This window comes from Chrysochloris asiatica, unplaced genomic scaffold (assembly GCF_000296735.1).
Source record: "Chrysochloris asiatica unplaced genomic scaffold, ChrAsi1.0 scaffold00367, whole genome shotgun sequence".
Taxonomy (NCBI): Eukaryota; Metazoa; Chordata; class Mammalia; order Afrosoricida; family Chrysochloridae; genus Chrysochloris; species Chrysochloris asiatica.
The window spans coordinates 686,669-709,165 of record NW_006408885.1 but is presented as its reverse complement, the minus strand read 5'-3'; the positions used below and the strand labels follow the sequence as shown (position 1 = coordinate 709,165).

The 22,497-nt window shown below is 41.7% G+C and overlaps 1 protein-coding gene across 1 annotated transcript in view; it reads right to left on the bottom strand.

The window, feature by feature from the left end:
• CCDC37 (coiled-coil domain containing 37) overlaps positions 1-22,292 on the bottom strand; it is a 63,664-nt gene extending 41,372 nt beyond the window's left edge. The window contains exon 1 of the mRNA XM_006876228.1: positions 22,244-22,292. Coding sequence (XP_006876290.1) covers positions 22,244-22,292 — 49 coding nt within the window. The remainder of the gene's footprint in view (positions 1-22,243) is intronic.
• Positions 22,293-22,497: the final 205 nt, after the last annotated feature.

The window sequence follows — 22,497 nt, the reverse complement described above, 5'->3', positions numbered from 1 at the left end:
TTCTACTCCTTTGCCCTTTCAGTATATTGTCCATTTCTGATATTCTATTATTAATTGTTTGGACCTCTTTCTGTAGGTTTTGTATTGTTTCCAATGCTGTATTTATCTTATTTGATTATTCCTGTAGCGCTTTCCTGACTTCTTCCTTATTTTTCTCAACTCTATTACACAGTGTTTTGATACATTTTATAATCATTTTTCTGAATTCCTTCTCAGGCATTTCCAAAGCCTGTCCATCTTCAAGTATGGAGTGTAGGTCTACTTCCAGCTCATTTTTCTCAGTCACTTTATCTTGTTTCTGGACATGTGCAGATATGGTCATCTGCTTCTGTTTTTTGGGCATATTCAGGGCTTATCTGTGGCCTTAATATTTAGATGGGTGTGCATTTTGGTATTTTTTATACTTTCTGATTGCATCCAGGTAGATGTAGTCAGGAAATGGGCTTCCCTTTTCACTCTTCTTCTTGAGAAATTTCAAGATGCCACTGTTGCTCGTTTTGATGTAGCTTTGTATTTAATTTTAGGCCTATTTCCCTTTTTGTCTGCCTGTCCCGCTCCGCAATCCCCCTTCAGGCCTTTTTTCTAGTTATAAACAGTTCAGGGCCGGCTGTGGCCGTTTGGTTTTAAGTGGAAACTGTCTCTTTAAATTTCGAGGCGATCTGTGCGCATGCGTAGTAGAACCCTCCGAGGTTGGGGCTGGGGTGTCCACTAACTCAGGCACCCCTTTCATCACCAGAATGGAGGTGCGCAGACAGCAAGAGACTAATGAACAGATACTAAAATAAAAGAATGTCCACACCTTTATCTTTGTGGTTCTGTCAGGCGTCCATGGCTGCTCTGATCCTTCCCCTGCTTGGTCTCACCCAAAATGGCAGCTCCTGGAGCAGCTGAGCGTCTTGAATTAGAAAGCAATGGATTTCTTGCTTCTGCTACAAATTCCCCTAGCTGTAAGCCTTCCAATCTTCTAAATATTCCTTTATATGTGGTTCAGAGTTCTGGGACCATCCTCTGAGCCTGCTTGGTCTTCTGTTCTGTGTTGTTGCTGATGGAACTCCTTACTGCACTTCTACCCGATCTGCCATCTTGTTTGTTCTCTGTCCAGTAAAGATTTCCAGCCTTGGAAACCCTGTGAAGGGTCATTATGAGTTGGCACCAACTCCATGGCACACTACCACCACCACCACCAGACACTATAAAGAGGTTTTTTGCAGCACATTTGCCTAACGCTATATGTTGATTTCTTGACTTCTATGAATGTTAATTATGGATCTAAGCCAATTGACAATTTAAATCTTTTTCCTATTTATTATGATTGTTATTTATCGGTCCAGTTGAGAGGATTTTATTTCTTTATGTTGAGGTACAGTCCTCATCAGTATTTTAAGTCCTCTTTGCTTCCAGCATGAGAAGGACATAAGAGGACAAGAGGATGGTCCTCACAAGATGGACTGACACAGTGGCAGCAACAATGAGCTCAAACATCCAATTATGATGCCATGTTCTTCATTTAGTCCAGCGTCTCAGATTATTTCTCAGCATATAGATTGAATAACTGTGGTGAATGGATCAATCCTGGTGCACACCTTTCCTGATTTTAAACCATCCAGTCTCCCCTTGTTCTGTTTGAATGGCTGCCTCTTGGTTTATTACAGGTTTTTCATGAGCACAATGAAGTGTTCTGGATTACCCATTCTGGCAATGTTATCAGTAGTTTGAATGCCTATGCATAATCAAGAAATCATAAGTAAATATCGTTTTTATATTCTCTGCTTTTATCTAAGATCCATCTGATGTCAGTAAAGATGTCCCTCGTTCCAAGTCCTCTTCTGAATCCAGCTTGAATTTCTGGCAGCTACTGATATATTTCTGCAACTGTTTTTCAATTATATTCAGCAAAATTTTACTTGGATGTGATATTAATGATATTGTTCGATGATTTCTGCATTCAGTTGGGTCACCTTTCTTTGGAATGGACAGAAATGTGGATCTCTTCCAATTGGCCAGGTAAGCTATACACCAAATTTCTGGCATGGATGAGTGAGCGTCGCCAATGCTGCATCGGCTTGTTGAAACATTTCCGTTTGTATTCTGTCAGTTCCTGGAGCTTTCTTTTTTGCCAATGCCTTCAGTGCATCTTGAACTTTTTCCATCAGTACCATCAGCTTTTGATCATATGCTACCTCTTAAAATGGTTGAAAATTGACCAATTATTTTGGTACAGTGATTGTGTGTATTCCTTTCAAATTCTTTTGATGCTTCTTGCATCGTTCAATATTTTGCCCATGTAATCCTTCAATATTGCAAGGTGAGGCTTGCATTTTTTCTGCTTGAGAATTGCTGAGTGTGTTCTTCCCTTTTGGTCTTTTAACTCCAGGTCTTTGCACATTTCATTATAATACTTGACTTTGTCTTCTCCAGCTGATCTTTGCATTTTTCTGTTAGCTTTTTATTTTATCATTTCTTCCAGTTGCTTTAATTTTCTATGTTCAAGAGCAAGTTTCAGAATCTAATTTGGTCTTTTCTTCCTTTCTTGCCTTTTAAAAAAATAATAATAACCTTTTGCTTTCTTCCTGTATGATTTTCTTGATGTCATTCCACAACTTTTATGGGTTTTGGCCATTGGTGTCTTCTTGAGATGGTCTCTAAGCTCTGGTGGGATATATTCAAGGTCATAGTTTGGTTCTTGTGGACTTGTTTTAATGTTCTTCAGCTTCAGCCTGTACTTGCATATGAGCAATTGATGGTCTGTTCCACAATCTGACCCTGACCTTGTTTTGGCTGATGATAATGATTTGATTCATTTGATTCCTGTCTATTCCATTTGGTAAGATATTGTTTCTAAAAGGTATTTGCAATGAATAAGTTACTGGTGTTGCAAAATCCTATCATGTGATCTCCGGCACAGTTTCTATCACTAAGGTCATATTTTCTAACTACTGATTCTTCTCTGCTTCCAACTTTCTCATTCTAATCACCAGTAATTATCAATGCATCTTGATTACGTGTTTGACCAATTTATGAATGAAGAAGTTGTTAGAATTCTTTAGTTTCATCATCACTGGGTTTAGTGGTTGGTGTATGAAATTGAATAATGGTGGTATTAACTGGCCTTTCTTGCAGTTATATGGACACAATTCTATCATAGGCAGCATTTCTCTTCAGGATATCTTGAAATGCTTTTTTTTTTGAGGCTAGGTGGTGGTTACACAGGTGCACCTACCTATGTTTAGCCATACACTTTTAGTTTGATTATCAATTCAGGCAACAAGCACCAATGGTTGGACAGAACCATTGGATGAAAAGTTGGTGTGAAGCTTCGCTCTAAAGGGCCCGGCCGATGGTAGATACCTGGATGCAGTGAGGAGAGTTAGCATCTCTAACACCTTGAGACACTTGGCCTGGGGGCAAGCCTCTGCAGAAGGACAGAGCAGCTGTTGGCCATGGGATGTGCAGGGGAGCTAAGGCATGGAGCTGACCCTGCAGAGCTGTGCAGGCAGGAGCTGCTGGTGAGGAAGCCCCACTGGCATCTGATTCTGAGTGTTCACAAGCTTGAGGAGCCAGGTAGCCAAGCAACCTGTGCTGCAGGATTCTGTGTCCTGAGACACTGTTGTCTGCCTTACCCACAGACAAGATCCCTTGTTATTACCCACCAAAAGCCCTCATGTTTGGGACCAGTTAGCGCAATGTTGGCCTTTTTGGGGGAAGTGGAAGGGCCTGCTTCTGTAAAGTGCTGGAGAGAGGAGAGACAACCTCACTTCTCATTGTGCTCCATGATGGCCAGGGGCTAAGAGATGAGTCACTGCAGCTAGCTGCTTACCATTTTCTTTGACAACAGGTGTGCCCAGTTGAAAAGCTGTATTTCTTAGTTTTCCTTATAGATACTAATGACTTATAGATACTATGAGATGAGGATTGTAGACAGAAATTGCTGGGTGGGGCTTCTGGGAGGAATTCTTTCCCAGGGAAGCTGAGCTGACTGGTAAGCAGCTGTGTCTTTCCCTTGTCTGAATTTAGATGAGATGGCAGGCTGCAGCAGCCTTTTTATCACCATGCAGCACCCTCAACCTCATAAGCCCCAAGACTAAAGGTGCTGGAGCAAAAAGACTGGGGACCCAGTCATCTGCGTGGCACTGTGGAATTGCTAGTCTCCCCTACATTCCCATTATTGGAGGGAAAAATAAGTCCTACTTGGTTGGTTGCTGCTGCTATTTAATGCCATCTATGTAGTGGTTATGAATCGGGCTGTGAACCGCAAGTCAGCAGTTCGAAACTACCAGCTGCTCCGTGGGAGAAAGATGAGGCTTGCTGCTCCCGTAAAGATTTATAGTCTCAGAAACTCTGTTCTGGGTCGCTATGGGTTGGAACCGACTCAATGGCACTTAACAACAAGTTGGTTCCAAATCATAAGGACCATTAATAGGGTTTCTGAGAAGCTGGTAGGTTTGAACCACTGACCTTGAGCATAGCAGTCCACTGTTTATCCTACAGCACCACACACTTGGTTTATATACCTGTTATTTCAGCTCTCAGCAACTCAATTCCTAAGAGAAACAGGAGCTCTGGTATTGTAATGAATTATGAACTGAGCTGCTAACTGCAAGGTCAGCAGTTTGAATCTACAGCCACTTCAGGGGAGAAAGATGAGGCTTTCTGCTCCCTGAAGACTTACAGCCTTGGAAACTCTGCAGTGTGGCTATGAATAGGAACTAATTCCACAGCATACCACCCACCACCACCACCAAGAGAAACAGGAAGTCTTGTTAGAACTAGAGAGTAGGTCTGAGGGCAGTTGAGGGCAGAAGGGAGAGGATTTGCCTTCCACCAATCTGGACTTGAGCTATTTGCTTTAGCATTACCTTTATCTTTGTTCGCCTGGTTTTCCATCTCTTCATAGCTCAAGGACTCCAGACTGCTTTCTGCAAAGATAGAAGGTCAGGCCATAGCAATCACTCACCTTACCCGGTGCTCAGCAGAAGAGAAACTCCAGGCACACCAGGCTTCTAATCCCAACTTTGGCATTTGTCCTCTACATGTTGAGTGGGCTTGGGCAAGCCATGTGGCTTCTCTCTGTCTCAGCCTCTACATCTGAGGTGATCATACTGGCCTGGCTGGGAAGTGGTGATGAAGTGCCCTGCATACATGCCTGGCACACAGATGTGGGTGTGTCTCCACTTCTACATTCTTCAGTCCATCCCATGGAAGCATATTATAGATTAACACACAGGAGCTCAGTGGGACTAGAACCTTAGGTCCCTGCCACCCAGCTGGCACCCCAGCTGCCCAGAGACCCCACTGTAGCACAGGGAGCATCCACCTCATTCTATTCTGCTCCCCTTGGGCCTTCTGATAGAGGTGGGCTGGCCTAGAAGCCTGGCTCCCACATCTTCTCAAAGAGCCCTGATCCCTTCCCTTTGGGTGAGCTCTCCAAGACCTTTAGCAGATGTGAACTTAATCTCAGGGTCTCCATCTCCTAGTCATTCCCTTTTCAGCTGATCCTACTAGGAAGGAGGCATGAGGCTAGATCCATCTTCTATTCCGACTCAGGACTCATTGTTGCTAGGTGATCCCCAGGAGTATAATCCAGGAGGACAGCCTATGGGTTGGCACAGGATGGGAGCTACCAACAAACCCACGGAGTATTCTTGTGGGCAGAGTCAGTGTCCTCTCATGCCAGGGTGGGGTTTGTGTGGTCCCAGAGTGACTGTGAGATGAAGGGGGGCAGTCAGAGCCAAGAAGGCAGGGATGGCGGGGTGGGGGGTGGTGGCACACAGACACAGACCCTAAGGAAGAGTCAAGGGGAGAAAGTCCTGTAGGATAGGTGAGGAAGCCCAGAAGGTCAGGGCCCAGGGTTTGAAAGTCAAATGCCCTCAGGGCCAAGCAGATATGGGTGTGTGTGTGTGTCTGTCTGTCTGTCTGTCTCAGTCTCTCTCAGGAGTTCAGGCTGTTGATTGCTGTTTAGACTTCCAATACTTCTGACTTGAGGAAAAACTAGAAATTTGGCTTCACAAATGAATTGGTCAACCTTTCTCCCTGTTACTCTGCCCTTCACCTCTCAGCTCTAAGTCTGTGTGTGTGTGTTTGACCCTCAATGGGACTGCCCAGACTGGTGTCCCTAGCAGGTCCAAGAGACTCCTCCATGTGAGGGGTCAGGAGAGCCCCCGTGGAGACCCCCAGCAGGCCAAAAGTACGGTTGCATTGGGAAAAAAACAAAACGGAACCAAAAATATTAAGAGGTTGAATGGGTTAAACATTGTTATTATTCTAATTATCTGTTTCTTAGAAGGTATATAGTTACATTTAGCCTGTAAAAGTCAATTGTTAACTGCCATCAAGTCGGTTCTGGCTCACAGCCACCAAGGAGTGGCTGGTGAGATTTGAACCACTGACCTTATGGTCCAGTGCGTTATCCTGCAGTGCCACACCAGGACTCCAAAATTTAATTAGCCTTATCATAAAAATCAGAAGCTACCATTGTTATTGAAACAGACCCAAACCCCAAACAAGCCAAACACTACTAAAAAGTGTTTCTTTTTTCACCTGAAAAAGCAAGACACGTACAGAGCAAGTATTCCAAATAATGTGCGTAAGCATATGATGAAAAATCTTTCTAAATATCTCCTGACAGAGTTTTGTACATCTCACCAGTGGTCTTTCGTGCATACATGCACTTGCATGTCCCTTTGCTTTTCACTGAAAAAAAACATCTGTCCATTGTTATCAGCCAAATCCCCGTGGTGGGCTCTGAGAGTATTTCCTATTTTGAAATTTACAATTTCAAAATGATTGTGGTGTCACTGCTTCCCTATGTTTCTGGAACTTTGTTCATCCATCAGGCGACAAAGGCATCTCAGTTTTAATTTGCATTTCTTTATATACAGAGAAAAAGAGAGAAAATGAGTCCTGGTGTGGCACTGTGGGCTAATGCACTGGACTGTGCAGCTGGTTCAAGCTCACTAGCTGCTCCTTGGAAACCCTGTACATGGTTGCTATAGGTCGGAACCAATTTGACAGCACTTAACAACAACTAAGTGCCGTTGAATTGGTTCTGACCTATAGCAACCCTGTATAGGGTTTCTGAGAAGCGGCTGGAAGGTTTGAACTGCTAACCTTGAGGTTCAGCTAACCTTGCAGTCCAGCGCTTAATCCTACAGTGCCATACTAGGAATATATATATATATATATATATATATTGGAGAAAGGTGAGGTTTTCTGCTTTTGCAAACCACCAATCTATGGTTCATAGTCCAGTCCTTATCCTACAGCACCACACTAGGAGTCTATATATATATCATTTAACAATTATGCCTCCATATATTATATGACTCCACGGCACATAACAACAACAACAATATATGTGCATATATTTGCTGTTTTATGTGCTATCTAATCAGTTCCAATTTACAATGACCCTGTATTGGGTTTCCAAGAAGTGGCTAGTGGGTTTGAACCACCGATCTTGTGGTTAGCAGTCTAGTGCTTACCCTACAGTGCCATAGAAACTTCACTCTCTCTGTTGGTTCTGACTCATAGTGACCCTGTATAGAGTTTCTGAGCCTGTAAATCTTTATGGGAACAGAAAGCCTTATCTTTCTCCCACAGAGAAGCTAGTAGATTCGGACTTCTGACCTTATGTTAGCATCCCAGCTCATTATCCACTAGGCTGTCAGGGCTCCTTCTCTCTCTCTCTCTCTGTTGTTGTTGTTGATAAGTGACATTGAGTCATTTTTCACTCATAGCGACCCTGTATAGGGTTTCTGTGGAGCAACTGGTAAGTTTGAACTGCCAACCTTGTGGTTCAACTGGCCTTTTGGTCCAGTGCTTACCCTACAGTGCCACATCAAGTACCATTTAGTGACATTGGTTATATTCTTTGAATTGTTCAACCATTTTCACCCTCCTTTTCTGAGTCATTTCTCCTCCATTCATATCAACTCACTGCCCCCAAAGCTCCTATCTAATCTTGCTGTTGTTATTTTGATTCCATAAATGGAAGATAGTTCTAAAAAGAGCATAATGCTCTAGGCAGATTTTTTTTTTTTAAGTTTTTAATGTGAATTATGTGATAGTTTACATGGGAGAACATTAGCTTTACATTCATCCTATCGTATATCGTTTCATTGCCATGGTTACAATCCCCTCCATGTATCATCAACCAACCAAAGGGTATACACTACAAGCCTGCCCCCAGGTCGTCAGCACACAGCCCCTCTCCCTCTCTGGGTCTAGAGTCCCCGGCCACTCTATCTCTCCATGTCATCGTCTCTGCCTCCATCTCTGGCATCACTGTTTCTCTAGGTAGGGTCCTGCACTTGCTCTTCTCTACTCCTGGACTGCAAAGTCAACCACTCCCCTCCTCCTTTTGCTACAAATGTCTACCTTTACATTTTCAACCCTCACAGTTGGTCCTGATAGCAATTATTCATTATTGTACCACAAGAGTCCTATCCCCATCTCCTTTCATCAACCCCGCCCAGACAGATTGGATACTACTCAGTGAAGATTCTACCTTCCTTCATACCCTCTGGATCTAGGCTCCCTTTTGAAAGCTTGTAAGCCAGTCACTTCTTGCCTTTGTAGCTAGGCAGACATTTTTTATTAATTAAGCAAAACCATCATTTGGTTTTCCATCACTTTTCTGTCAGTTTGTTGTTCTGTGCTGGCTTGCATGTTGCTGCTATGTCATCAGTATTTTAAATGCCAACAGGGTCTCCCATGGTGAACAGGTTTCAGCTGAGTTTCCAGACTAAGACAAACTACAAAGAAGGAGAGACAGACTATTTCTGAATGTTTAGCCACTGAAAACCTTATGAAGAGTAGCAGAACATTGTTAATATAGTGCTAAGGAATGCTGACATTATGAATGTTGTTGTTGTTAAATGTCATCGAGTTGGATCCGACCCATAGCGACTCTATACAGGGTTTCTGAGGAGTGACTGGTGAGCTTGAACTGCTGACCTTGCAGTTCAAACAGCTTTGCAGTCTGGCGCATTAACTCCCAGCGTCACACCATTATGAATAGCACTACAATATAGTCAGCTACAGTGCTGGAACATGAGTCCCTCAGGTTGGAAGGCACTCAGAATATGACTAGGGAAGATCTGCTTCCTCAAATTAGAGTTGATCGTGATGATATGAATGGAGTAAAACTTTTAGGACCTTTATTTGCTGATGGAGCAGAACTCAAAACAAAGAGAAGCAGCTGTAAACATCCACTAATAGTGAAAACAAGGAATGTATGCAGAATGAATGTAGGAAAATGGGAAGTTATCAAAAATGAAACAGAACACATAAAACATTGATATCCTGGTCATTAGTGAGCTGACATGGATTGGTATTGACCATTTTGAATCTGGCAATCACATTGTTTAGTGTGCCTGGAATGGCAAATTGAAGAGGAATGGTGTTGCATTTACCATCAATAAAATATTGCAAGATCTATCTTGAAATGCAATGCTATGTGTAATAGAATAATATCCATATGCCTACAAGGAAGATCAGAGCGTGGTGACTCAACACAACAAGCACTGGACTGACTGCTAACCATGGGTCCCATGTTTTGAGCCCCTCAGTTGATCCATGGAAGAAAGATGAGTCTTTCTGCTCCCTTGAAGACTTAAAGTCTAGTAACCCTATACAGAGTTGCTATGAGTGGGAACTGACTTGACAGTACTTAACAACAATATTAGTGAAGACCAAATTTACAAACCAACTACTAACATCAATAACATCAATAATGATGGAATTGAGTAATTTCAACTTCTTCAGTCAGAATTTGATCAAACATGCAATCAAGATGTTTTGAGAATTACTGGTGATTGGAATGACACTGGAAACAAAGGAAAAATTAGTTGTTGGAAAATAGGGCCTTGGTTATATAAATGATGATGGAGATCACATGATAGAATTTGCAAGATCAATGATGTATTCATTGCAAATAACATTTTAAAACATCATAAAATATGACAAAAAAAAAAAAAGATGACTGTACATATGGAATGCACAGAAATCAAATTGACCACTTCTATGGACGGTATAGTGAAAAATCTCCATATCATCAGTCAAAACCAGGCCAAGGGCAGACTGTGGAACAGACCATTAATTGCCCATATACAAGTTAAGGCTGAAGCTGAAGAAAACAAAAACAAATCCACAAGAACCAAAATATGATCCTGAACAAATCCCACATGAATTTAGAGACCATCTCAATGTGAGATTTGATGCATTAGACACTAATAATGACCAAAGAGCAGAAGAGTTGTGAGATGACATCAAGAACATCATACAGGAAGAAAGCAAAAGGTCATAAAGAAGACAAGAAAGAAGGAAAAGACCAAAATGGATGTCAGAAGAGACTCTGAAACTTGTTTTCCAGCATAGATGCTAAAGCAAAGGGAAAAATGAAGAGACAAAAGAGCTAAACAGAAAACTTCAGAGGACAGTTGGAGGATGCAAAGTTAAGTATTATAATTAAATGTGCAAAGACCTAGAATTAGAAAAACAAAAGGGAAGAATACACTCAAACTTTCTGAAGCTGAAAGAACAGAAGAAAAATTTTAAGCATCGACTTACAATATTGAAAGACTGTATGGACAAAATATTGAATGATGCAGAAAGCACCAAAAGAAGATGGAAGTACAGAGTCACTGTGCCAAAAAGAAATGGTCAGTGTTCAACCATTTTAAACAGTAGCATATGATCAAGAGCCCATGGGACTGATGGAAGCGTCAAAGAAGGCAGTGGCAGAGAACAAGACTCTGGGAATCAATGGAATACAAATTGAAATCTTGCAACAAACTGATGCAGCACTGGAGGCACTCACTCATATATGCCAAGAAATCTGGAAGGCAACTACCTGGCCAACTGATTGGAAGAGATCCATATTTGTACCCATTCCAAAGAGAGGTGACCGAACGGAATGCATAAATTATTGGACAATATCATTACTATCACAAGAAAAATTTTGTTGAAGATACTTCAAAATGGCTGCAAAAAGTACATCAACCAGGAACTGCCAGGGGTTTGAGCCAGATTCAGATGAGGACTTGGCCTGAGGGATATCGTTGCTGATATCAATGAAATTTGGCCACAGCTAAGACCATAGCCTTTGGTGTGGGTTGCACCTCAATGTAAAGAAAACAAAAACCCTTACCATTTGACCAATAAATAACTTCATGATAAACGGAGAAAAGATTGAAGTTGACAAAGATTTCATTTTGCTTGGATCCACAATCAACACTCATGGAAGCATTAGTCAATAAATCAAATGACTTAATGGCACTAGGCAAATCTGCTGCACAAGACCTCTTTTAAGTGTTCAAGAGCAAAGATGTCAGTTTGAGGACTAAGATGTACCTGACCCAAGCCATGGTATTTTCAGTAGCATCGTATCCTTGTGAAAGTTGGACAATGGAAAAGGAAGACCACAGAAGAATTAATGTATTTAAGTTTTGGTTTTGGAGAAGAATATTCTAAGTACTATGAACTTCCAGAAGAACAAAGAAATCTGTGTTGGAAGTATAGCCAGAATGCTCCTTTGAAGCCAGGATGGTGAGATTTTATTTCTCAGACTTTGGACATATTATTGGGAAGGAATGATCCCTGGAGAAGGACATCATGCTTGGTAAAGGCTCAGAGAAAAAGAGGAAGATCCTAGTAAGATGGATTGGCACAGTGGCAGCAGCAATGGTCTCAAGCGTAACAATTGGGAAGATGGCTCAGGACTGGACAGTGTTGCATTCTGTTGTGCATAGGGTCGCTATGAGCTGGAACTGACTCATGCACCTAACAGCATTCTTAGTTTTAAGAAGACTTCAGGGGATGTTTTTGGTTTAAGCTTTGACAATTATTTCAGGAAAATAGTTTTAAGGGTTCATCCTACTTTTGTGGTTTACTGAAAATTTGAATTTTGTTCTGCATTTCCCCCATTTTGACTGGGATTCTTCTACTGACCCTTTGATCAACAGGTTCATTAATATTAATCAGGCACCATCCAGTTTTTCTAGTCTTATGACAAAGGAGACAGCTTTTTGTTTAATACAAGTCATACAAAATAGTCTGTCAGACCACAGTGGAATTAAATAAAAAACCAATAACAGAAAGATAACTGGAAAATTCCAAGACATTTGGGGATTAAATAACATAATTCTAAGTAACACATGGGTCAAGGAACTCTCAAGACATATTTTGAACTAAATGATTTCATGGGATGTAGCAAAAAGAATGTTTAGAGGGACGTTTATAGCAATGAATGCCTATATTAGACACAAAGAAAGTTCTAAAATCAATAATCTAAGCTTCTACCTTATAAAACTTGAAAAAGAAAAAATTAAATCCAAATTAAGTAGAAAAAAAGAGAAAAATTGAAACTTCGTGGAAAGATCAATAAAACTGAAAATAAGAAATAGAGAAAAATCAATACAACACAAAGGTGGTTCTTTGAAAAGACCAATAAAACTGATTAACCCCTACCCAGGTTAGCAAAGGAAAAGAGACTATAGAAATAATTAATATCAAAATGAAAAAGGCCATCACAATTGATTCCATGGACATTATAAGGCTTATATTATAACTATACTATGATCACAAATTTGATAATTTAGGTGTAATGGGCCAACTTCCTGAAAGACATATTCTACCACTACTTATTCAAGGAGAAGGTGATCATCTCAGTAGGCCTGTATCTTTTACAGAAATCGAAGCAACAATCAATAACCATAACACGTCTATTAGAATGGCTAAAATGAAAACTTTTCCAACATCAAAAACTGGTGAGGATGTGAAACAACCAGAACTCTCATTCACTGCTGGTAGAAATGCAAAATGGTAGTCAGTTTGGAAGACCATCTGGCAGTTTCTAACAAAGTTAAACAGACTTACCATAGAACCCAGCAATCGTAGCACTAAGTGACATGAAAACTAATGCACTCACAAAAAAACTGCGCATAAAAGTTCATAGTAGCTTTATTCATAACTGCCTCCAAATCAGAAGCAAACAAAATGTCCTTCATTAGGTGACTATATAAACCAACTATGGTACATCTAGACAAAGGAATATTTTCTAGTGATAAAAGGAAATTAACTATAAAGCTATCAGAAGACATGGAGGAACCTAAGTGCATACTACTAAGTGAAAAGAGCTAGTCTGAAGAGGTTATATGATGTATGATTCTAACTATATGACTTTCTGGAAAAGGCAAAACAGATAAATGATCAGTGGTTGTCAGAGGTTAGAGGGAGGGATGGATAAGTGAAGCGTAGAGGGCTTTTAGGGGAGTGTTGATTCTATATGATTCTGTGACGGTGAATGTCATATATATGTGTGTGTGTGTGTGTGTATATATATATATATATTGTTGTTAAGTACTGTGGAGTCAGTTCTGACTCATAGCGACCCTGTACAGGGTTTCCGAGGCTGCAAATCTTTATGGGAGCAGAAAGCCTCATCTTTCTCCTGCAGAACAGCTGGTAGTTTTGAACTGCTGACCTTGAGGTTAGCAGCCCGATTCGTAACCACTATGCTACCAGAGCTATATCTATATTTATATCTATATCTATATATATGAACAAAACCACATGCTATTGTGGTTTCTCAAAACCCAAAGACTGTATAGCACATAAAGTGAACCCAAAGGCAAACTATGGACTTAATTAATGGGTATTTGTTTTAGGCTGGGTTCTCTAAAGAAGCAAAACCAGTGAAGCCTATATATGTATGTATACAAAGAGGTTTCATCTCAAGAAAATGGTTCATTCATTGAAGATACTGACAACTTCCAAGTCTGTAGGTCAGCTATTAGGCGGAAGGCTTCTCCTGACTCACTGTAGCTGCAGGGGCTGAGAAATCCAAGATGGCAGGTCAGATGGCAAGCTTCTAGCTGCAAAGGTGAATGAACCCAAGGTTGGCAGGGAGAATAGCAGACTGCTGACAACTCCCAGGATTGGTAGGCAACATGGCAGTCTGCTGGCTCAAGTCCAGAGACCTGGAGGTCAGATGATGAACCAGGTCCAGCAAAAAGGCAAGCAAGTTTTTCCAGAGCATTCAAACATATTGGATACACCTCCAAAGACATTCCCTTTCTGTTGTCTGACTGCTGATAGCAGATCTCATCATGGAGCTGATTAGATCATATTAGATCTCATCATGGAAGATGTTGCCATCATAACTGCAAAACCACTGAGAATCCTAGCCCAGCCGAGTCAACACACAATCTTAACTATCACAGTATTGTTTCATCAGTAGCGACAATTATGCCACAAGGATTCAAATGTTATTAATAGCAGAAGCAGTGTGCATATGTAAACTTTATACCTTTGGCACAATTTTTCTATAAACCTTGAGATGCTCTAAATAAGAAAACATATTTAAAAGATAAAACCAGGAGCATGTTTATGTGTAGATAAGTGATGCTGTTGGATAAGTACTGGACTCCTAAGTGCTAGGTAAGCTATTCAAACCCACCAGCCACTCCTCTGAAACCCTATGAGTTGGAACTGATTCAATGGGACTTAACAACAACAACAACAACAAAAACGAGAAGCAAGTTTGTGAAAACATGACTTCTGGGCTCTGGTGGTGCCGTCCGTCCATCATACAACCTTCTCTGTGGCTCCTTGGTGGGCTCCCTGCTGCACTTGCCTGCCTTCCTGTGTCTCTGGTCCAGAGCCTTCCCTTCCACTTTGATTGTCTGGGTTTACTTTGCCTCCTGGACAACTTTGTTGAGTTCTGGGATGGACCTTTGCCAGATGAGGCCTCCTCTAGCCCCTCTAGATCTCCCTCTTCTCCTAGCAGCCAGAACACTTCTAACTGAAGTCAGCTATGTTACTTACCCACTTGAGCCCTGTGGCACTGTGGGTTCAAACACACCAGCCACTCTGTGGGAGAAAGATGAGACTGTCTGCTCCCATAAAGATTCACAGTCAACTTCCTCACTTGAGTCTAGAGAACCTAAAGTGAATGGAAGAAAGGAGGACATAAAAGTGCTGAACAGAAAATTTCACAGGGCAGTTCAAGAAGACAAAGAAAGTATTACAAAGAAATGTGCAGAGACCTGGAGTTCAGAAACCAAAGAGAATACACTCAGCATTTCTCAAGTTGAAAGAACAGAAAAAAAAAATTTAAAAATTCAAGCCTCAATTTGCACTACTAAAGGATTCTATGGGCATAGTATTGAATGGTGCAGAAAGCCTCAAAAGAAGATGCAAGAAGGAGACTGGTGTAAGATGGTAGATTAAGCAGACACACCGAGCTGACCCTCTGCAACAAAGATGAAAGACTGAGTGAAACACATACAGAGCCCTGAGCATCAGAGGATAGAACACAGAGAGGGACCGAGTGCTGACTGGAAGAGGAAGCTGAACAGGAGCAGTGAGAGAGACGAAAAACAGGTGGACTGTGGGCTGGTGTGCCATGGTTTGGACAACTTGAACTTTTGCGAGTGGCTACTGATACAGTGGCCTGTAGGCACAGGACAAGGCAGGAGGTTGGTGGCAAGGGGGTACAGTTCTCCCTTGTTTCAGTGCCCTCCTGGTAGTTAGGGGTGTGATAACCAGTGTCCTGTGGCATCCTATTCTGTGCAGCCCCTGTTTTGCATAGGGCTGGCTGTCTAGCATAGTGCCCCTGCTTCTGGAGGCAAGTGAATGTGCTTTGAACTACGCTATACCAACAGTGAACAGAGAACTAATTGTGTTCACACTTCCATTCTGTATCACATCCATGGGTGGTGAGTGCCTGAGAAGACAACAATATATAATCATCACCTAAAAACAATGATAACACCACTAAGTCTTGGAGAAAACAAACAACTTCAGCTGGAAGAAAAAAAAATCTTTCAATATGAAGAGTCCTGGTGTGCTGCTGTAGGATAAGTACTGGACTGCTAACCATAAGGTTGACAGTTCAAGTCCACCAGCTGCTTCTCAGAAACCCTTTACAGGGTCATTATGAGTCAGAATTGGACTTGATGGCACTTATCAACAACACCAACAACAGAGAAATAATCTGGAAAAAAGAACAGAAAACCACGAAGAAAGCCTAAGATTTATGTGGGACAATATCAAGAGAAATAACTTACATGTGATAGGAATTCCAGAACAGGAAGAGACAAAATGAAACAAAACCAAAAAACCCATAGAGAATATTGTTCAAGAGTTGTTAGAAGAAAATTTCCCTAACATCAAGAAAGATGAGAAGAAAGTCATTCAAGAAGTTGAATGAACTCCAGACAGGATAGGTCCCCAAAGAAAAACACAAAGACATGTTATCATAAAACCTTTCAAAACCAAAGACAAGGAAAGAGTCCTGAGAGCAGCTCAGAAAAAATGAAAAGTTACCTAAAAAGGAGAACTCATAAAAGTAAGCTGATTTTGCAGCAGAAATTATGCAGGCAAGAAGACAATGAAATGACATATATAAACTCTGAAATAAACAAATTGCCAACCAAGAATCAAATATCCAGCAAAACTGTTCCATCAATTCTGATGGTGAAAATAGATCATTTTCAGATGAACAGAAAGTAAAAGAATTCGTAAGAACCAGACCCACCTAACAAAAAACACTACAGGGAGTTCTTTGGACAGAGAACCAACAATAGCAGATAACATGAGACTAACATACATGATGATATCATCTAGACTCAACCCAGATCTGTTGTTGTTAACTGCTGTTGAGTCAGTTCTGACTCATAGTGACTCTGGATAGGGCTTCTAAGGAGGGTTTCTTACCTGGTGGGTTTGAACTGTTGGCAGTCCAGTGCTTATTCTACAGCGCCACACCAGGACTCTATATTATAGAAGTGGTGGTGGTGGTTATGTGCCATGGAGTTGGTCCCGACACAGAGTCATGTACCAAAAGAAATGGATGATGTTCAGCCATTTTAAGAGTTAGCATAGGATCGAGAACCAAGTTGCACTGAAGGTGTTGATGGAAAACAGGGGTTCAGAAACTGATGGAACTGACCTGAACTGAACTCTTTGAACTGAATAAACTGAACTCTTTGAACAAACTGATGCAGCACTGGAAACACTCACTAATCTACAGCAAGAAATTTGGAAGATAGTTACCTGGCCAACTGGTTGGAAGAGATCCATATTTGTGTCCACTGCAAAGAAAGGTGACCCAATGGAATGTGGAAATCATCAAACAATATTAATATCATGTAAGTAAAATTTTGCTGAAGATAATTCAAAAAATGGTTTCAATAGTACATTGATAGGGAACTGCCAAAAATTCAAGTCCGATTCAAAAGAGAATGTGAAACTAGGTATATCATTGCTGAAGTCAGATGGATCTTGACTGAAAGCAGAGAATACTAGAAAGATGTTTCCTTTTGCTTTATTGACTATGCAAAGGCTTTTGAATATGTGGATAATGACAAACTATAGATAACATTGTGAGGAATGAGTTTTCCAGGACATTTAATTATGTTCATAAGGAAGCTGTATGTAGATCAAGAGCCAGTCGTTCAAACAGAACAAGGGGATACTGAATGGTTTACAATCTGGAAAGGTGTTAGCCAGGGTTGTATCCTTTCACCCTATTTAAATTCAATTTGTATGCTGAGCAAATAATCTGGGAAGTTGGATTATATGAAGAAGAATTTGGCATGAGGATTGAGGAAGACTCATTAACAACATGTTATATGCAGATGATAAGGAGCTCTGGTATGTAGTGGTTACAAATCAGGTTGCTAACCTCAAGGTCAGAAGTTTGAAACTATCAGCTGTTCCATGGGAGAAAGATGAGGCTTTCTGCTCCGGTAAAGATTTACAGCCTCAGAAGCCCTATACAGGGTCACTATGAGTCAGAACCAACTCTCTGGCACAACACTACCACCATATGCAGATGGAGTCCTGGCATGATACTGTGGGTTAATGCGCTAGATTGCAAGGTTGGTGATTCAAGATCACCAACCGTTCATTGGAAACCCTATACAGGGTCGCTATGAGTTGGATCCGACTCAATGGTACTTAACAACAACATATGCAGATGATACAACCTTGATTGCTGGAAGCAAAGAGGACTTAAAATGCTTAATGATAAAGATCAAAGACTATCACCTTCAGTATGGATTTCACCTCAGTGTAAAGAAAACAAAATCCATACAAGTGGACCAATAAATATCACAATAATGGAGAAAAGATTGAAGAGATTGAGATTGTCAAAGACTTTATTTTGCTAGGCTCCACAATCAATACTCATGGAGGCAGCAATCAAGAAATCAAATGAATAGGAAAAAGCATTAGGTAAATCTGCTGCAAAAGACCTCTTAAAAGTGTTCAAAAGCAAAGATACCAATTTGAGAACTAAGATGCACCTGACCCAAGCCATGGTATTTTCAATTGCCTCATATGCATGTGAAAGTTGGACAACAAATAAGGAACATGGTAGAAGAATTGGTGCATTTCAATTATGCTGTTGGAGAAGAATATTAAAAGTACCATGGTCTGCCAGAAGAACAAACAGATCTGAAAAATACAGCCAGAATACTCCTTAAAACTGAGGAAGGTGAAACTTCATCTTTCATACTTTGGATGTGTTATCAAGAAGGACCAGTCCCTGAAGAAGGACATGATGCCTGGTAAAGTGGAGGGTCACTGAAAAACAGGAAGACCCCTAATGGCAGCCAGCTATAGGCTCAAGTGTACCAATTGTGAGGACAGCACAGGACTGAGCAGTTTTTCCTTGTGTTTTCATAGTGTCACTATGAGGAGGAACCAACACAATGGCACCTAACAACAAAAACAACCATTTATTCGTCTTTGTCAATACAGATGGATCATTTCTTTCTCAATGTCTAACTATCAAACCAGATTGTAACCCCACAGGGGAGGATGTCAATCATCTATTGGACTAAGTGCCTAGAACATATGGCCAGCACACAGCTGATACTTAATAAAGGTCTGTGCGAGAAAGAACAAGCTCTGAACTCTGGTACTCAGTCCATGCCCTTGGTGCTCTTAGCAAGCATTCCCTAAGCACTCCTGCTCCGTGCATGCAGGGGATATGGGCCTGCTGAAGAAGCAGTGGAGTTGGACCTAAGCCAGGAGTTGGCAAAGATACAATGGGACCAGGGGAGTTTCCTGAGCAGCTGGGCCAGGACTGAGTCCTCAAGGACAGACTTTGGTGTGTAGTGTAGGAATGAAACAGGATGAAATGGAGAGATCCAAGTTTCATGACCCCCAACTTCCAGAGTCATGGCTCGTCGACCCTTCAGGATGGAAAAGATGGAGTAATAGACCCCAAAAGGAGGAGCAGAAAAAGCTACGCCTCTGACTACTTTCTCCTATATGAGTTTTAGGTACAATGTTGGCACAAAGGTCTTTAGGATGGTGGAGTAAAACATGGCAGGGCACCATGTGAGACATGGGTCTTGACCCCTTAGATGGGCCCCTGTCTCAGTCCTTGACCCTCATCCTCCTCTTGCTCCTTAGTCTCTCAGCATCTCTCTCTCTTTGACCTTCAACTCAAGCTTAAGATATGGAGAGAGCAGCCTAGTCCCACCCACCCGTGGTAACAATAGCAACAACAGAAACAAGAATAGCAGTGTCAACATGGCTACCATTTACAGAGCACTTAATTTTACTATGTACTTTGTGGAGTGCTTGACATTCATTTTCTCATTAAACTTACATAGTCCTAGGGGATAGGATGAGGGAGCTGAGGCTCGGAGACAGGATGTGACTTAGTCAGATGACACAGTCAAGGAATAACAGGGCCTGCAAGCACGTCTGCTCTCTGCAATGACCAAACAAGTGGGCAGAGGACCTGATCCAGGGACAGGGGAAGATATGACGGGGTCCTATCTCCATGCAAATACCTGGCCCAGACTTGGAGCTCAGCATTGCCAATTCTCCTTTCCCTGTGAATCAGTCTGCCTGGCCTCTCCCTCTGTTCCCAGCTGACTCTAAGATGCTGGGTTCAGCAGTCCCATTGCCCATTCACTTCAGCCCAGGCCTGTCTGGTCATCTGTGCCTGCAGGCCTGGACAAGGGCACAGATTCCAGTCTAGTGGGAACCTGGGCCCAGACTGTAGTACTCAGCTCAAGAGGCTCTTGTCTACATGCAGTCTCCCAGGGAGACTATCCACACAGTCTGGGAATCTACCAGCTCCACAGTGACCAACATGTACTTTGTATGCAAAGACATAAATATAAATATAAATCCTTCAATTATCTTGGGATAGCACAATTATCTCCCATTGTTCTGTGTTAGTGTTACAAGAATTAAATTTGTTACTGGTAAACATTTCAAAGCTGCAGTATCTTTGTGTGTGTTGGTTGAATTCTGTTTCAACTTTAAATTTTTTCTATTGACTGTGGAGCAAAAGAGTGAGTGAGTGAGAGAGAGAAGAACAAGAGAAAAAGCGTAACTATGGGAACAATTGTTTGTATTAGCACAAGTTTTGAAACAAGCTAAATGAACGTCTTAGTTCTCCAGTGCTGCTTTTGCTGAAACACTCTAAGCGGATGGCTTTAACAAACAGAAATATATTCTTTCAGAGTTCTGGAGCCTAAAAGTCCAAATTCAGGGCATCAGCTCTAGGGAAAGACTTTCTCTCTGTGTCAGCTCTCGGGGAAGGCTCTTGTCTCAACATCTGTGGGGCCCACTGTTCCTTGGCTTGATCTTCTCCTGGGTCTAGGAGCTTCTTAGCACAAGGCTCTTGAGTCCAAAGGGCGTACTCCACTACAGACTCTTCTTTCTCGGTGGTGGGAGGTTCCTCAGGCTCTGCTCCCTTGTCTAATATTGTTTATGATTGTATCTCAAGAGAGACTGACTCAAAACATAACCTAACCCTGTAGATCACTCACCTATTCTGCTTTATTAACGTGTTGTCAAGTTGGTTCTGACTCATAGTGACCCTGTATAGGGTTTCTGAGGAACAGCTGATCCTTTCACTACTTATCCTAAGGGGCCACTCCAGGACACCCCCCCTTTATTAGCATAACTGCCACTAATCCTGCCTTATTAACGTCACAGAAATTAGGATTTATAACACATAGAATAATGACATCAGATCACAAAATGAGGATACTTATATAATACTGAGGAGTCCTGGTGTGGCATTGTAGGCTAAGCATTGGACCTCAAGGTCTACGTGAACCTCAAGGTGGCAGTTCAAACCTACCAGCTACTCCTTGGAAACCCCTATACAGGATCGCTATATGTCAGAACCAACTTGATAGCACTGAACAACAACAACAACAACAACAACTTGGCCTAGCCAAGTCGATACATATTTGGGGGGATACAATTCAATCCATAACAATGACCACTTGTAGTAGACTGTTTAAACAGATTACATTGATACATTCAGACTAAGACTATTTTGCTCAAAAACATAAAAATATAAGGAAATTCTTTATGTATTGGTAAGGTATAATCACCATAACGTATTGGTTAAATGAAAAAAAGTGAGTGTGATCGTTTGTGAGGGAAAAAGAAAAATCTATCTGTACATCTTTGTTTGGAGTCCTGGTATGGTGCTGTGGGTTAATGTGCCAGACTGCAAAGGCGTTTGAACTGCAAGGTTGGCAGTTCAAGCTCACTAGCTGCTCCTTGAAAACCCTATACAGGGTCACTATGGGTCAGAAATGACTTGATGGCACTTGACAACAACAGCATCTTTGTTTACATATGGGCAGAGCGCACACTCGGAAGGACCACAAAAGGTATCTAGCTGCCTCAAGGGGGCGACATTGGATGTCTGGAGATAGTGTTGTTAAGTGCTATCCAGTCCGGTTTTGACTTACAGTGATCCTGTATACAGTTTCTGAGGAGTGGCTGGTGGGTTTGAACCACCAACCTTGCAATTTTTCAGTGCTTATCTTACAGCACCATACCAGGACTCCAAACCATAAGAATATATTACTATTCACAAATAAATTAAAGTTTAAAAAACAAAGGGACAGAGTTGGACAGGTGGTTGATAGTGTCCATTCTGCCCATTTAGGCACTCACTAGAAAGCGGGATAGTTCATACAACTAGGGCCTGGTGCCATGTGACTGCTCCTTGGGCTGCAGGTTAGTCATGGTTGGAGGAAGCTGAGGGGCAGCCTCCAATGGCATCTTCCTCAGAGTCTTTCAAGGGAACTATGCAATTCTGTGGTTTCTACCTCATGGAATGACATTAGAGCCAATCTACTTTTCTCTTGCCTAGGTCACAACTCTGCCTTCCCAGACCCCAAAGCAGTCTTTCACCTTTGAGCGAGGTGCCCCCAAGTATGGGACCAGCCCAGCCCACACTTACTCTCGCCACTCATCTTCTTGGTGATCACAGTGGTCAGCATCTCGGACATCTTGGCTAAGAACCAACAGGTTGTGGTAAAGTTTGACCTCGGTTTAAGGAGATGCAGACCTGGAAAGTAATAAGGTGCTTGAGTGGGCCACAGGCCACATCAGCCAGTTCCAGGATGAGGAACAATAGGTACATAGCCCGGAGGCTTACCATGTGGGAACGCCTATCCCACCTCGGTTCCACCCACCTCCTTTCCACCTCAGTCC